General features: G+C 65.0%; 1 protein-coding gene across 1 annotated transcript in view; it reads left to right on the plus strand.

Annotated features, from left to right (window-relative positions):
• CDHR5 (cadherin related family member 5) overlaps positions 1-309 on the plus strand; it is a gene marked incomplete at its 3' end in the record, with an annotated part of 11,542 nt that overhangs the window by 4,506 nt on the left and 6,727 nt on the right. Inside the window, 1 exon segment of the mRNA XM_014582503.1 lies at positions 8-178. Coding sequence (XP_014437989.1) covers positions 8-178 — 171 coding nt within the window.

Here is a 309-nt window from a genome sequence, read left to right on the forward strand (position 1 = left end):
GCTGCAGGACACTCGGGAGGAGAATGTCGAGCCCAGCCACACGGCCACGGCCACCCTGGTCCTGCACGTGCTGCCCGCCGACCTGCGGCCCCCCTGGTTCCTGCCCTGTACCTACTCAGACGGCTACATCTGCATCCAGGCCCAGTACCGTGGGGCTGTCCCCATCGGGCACCAGCTGGTAACGGGCAGCACCCAGGGGCATCGTAGCAGGTTGGAGGCAGGGGTCAGGAGAGGTCAGGTCAAGTCCAAGGCTAGGACCAAGAAAGGCCCAGGTCAGGATCAGGGTGGGGGCGATTCCTTGTGATTCTG

Source organism: Tupaia chinensis, unplaced genomic scaffold, assembly GCF_000334495.1.
Source record: "Tupaia chinensis unplaced genomic scaffold, TupChi_1.0 Scaffold143624_1, whole genome shotgun sequence".
Classification (NCBI taxonomy): domain Eukaryota; kingdom Metazoa; phylum Chordata; class Mammalia; order Scandentia; family Tupaiidae; genus Tupaia; species Tupaia belangeri.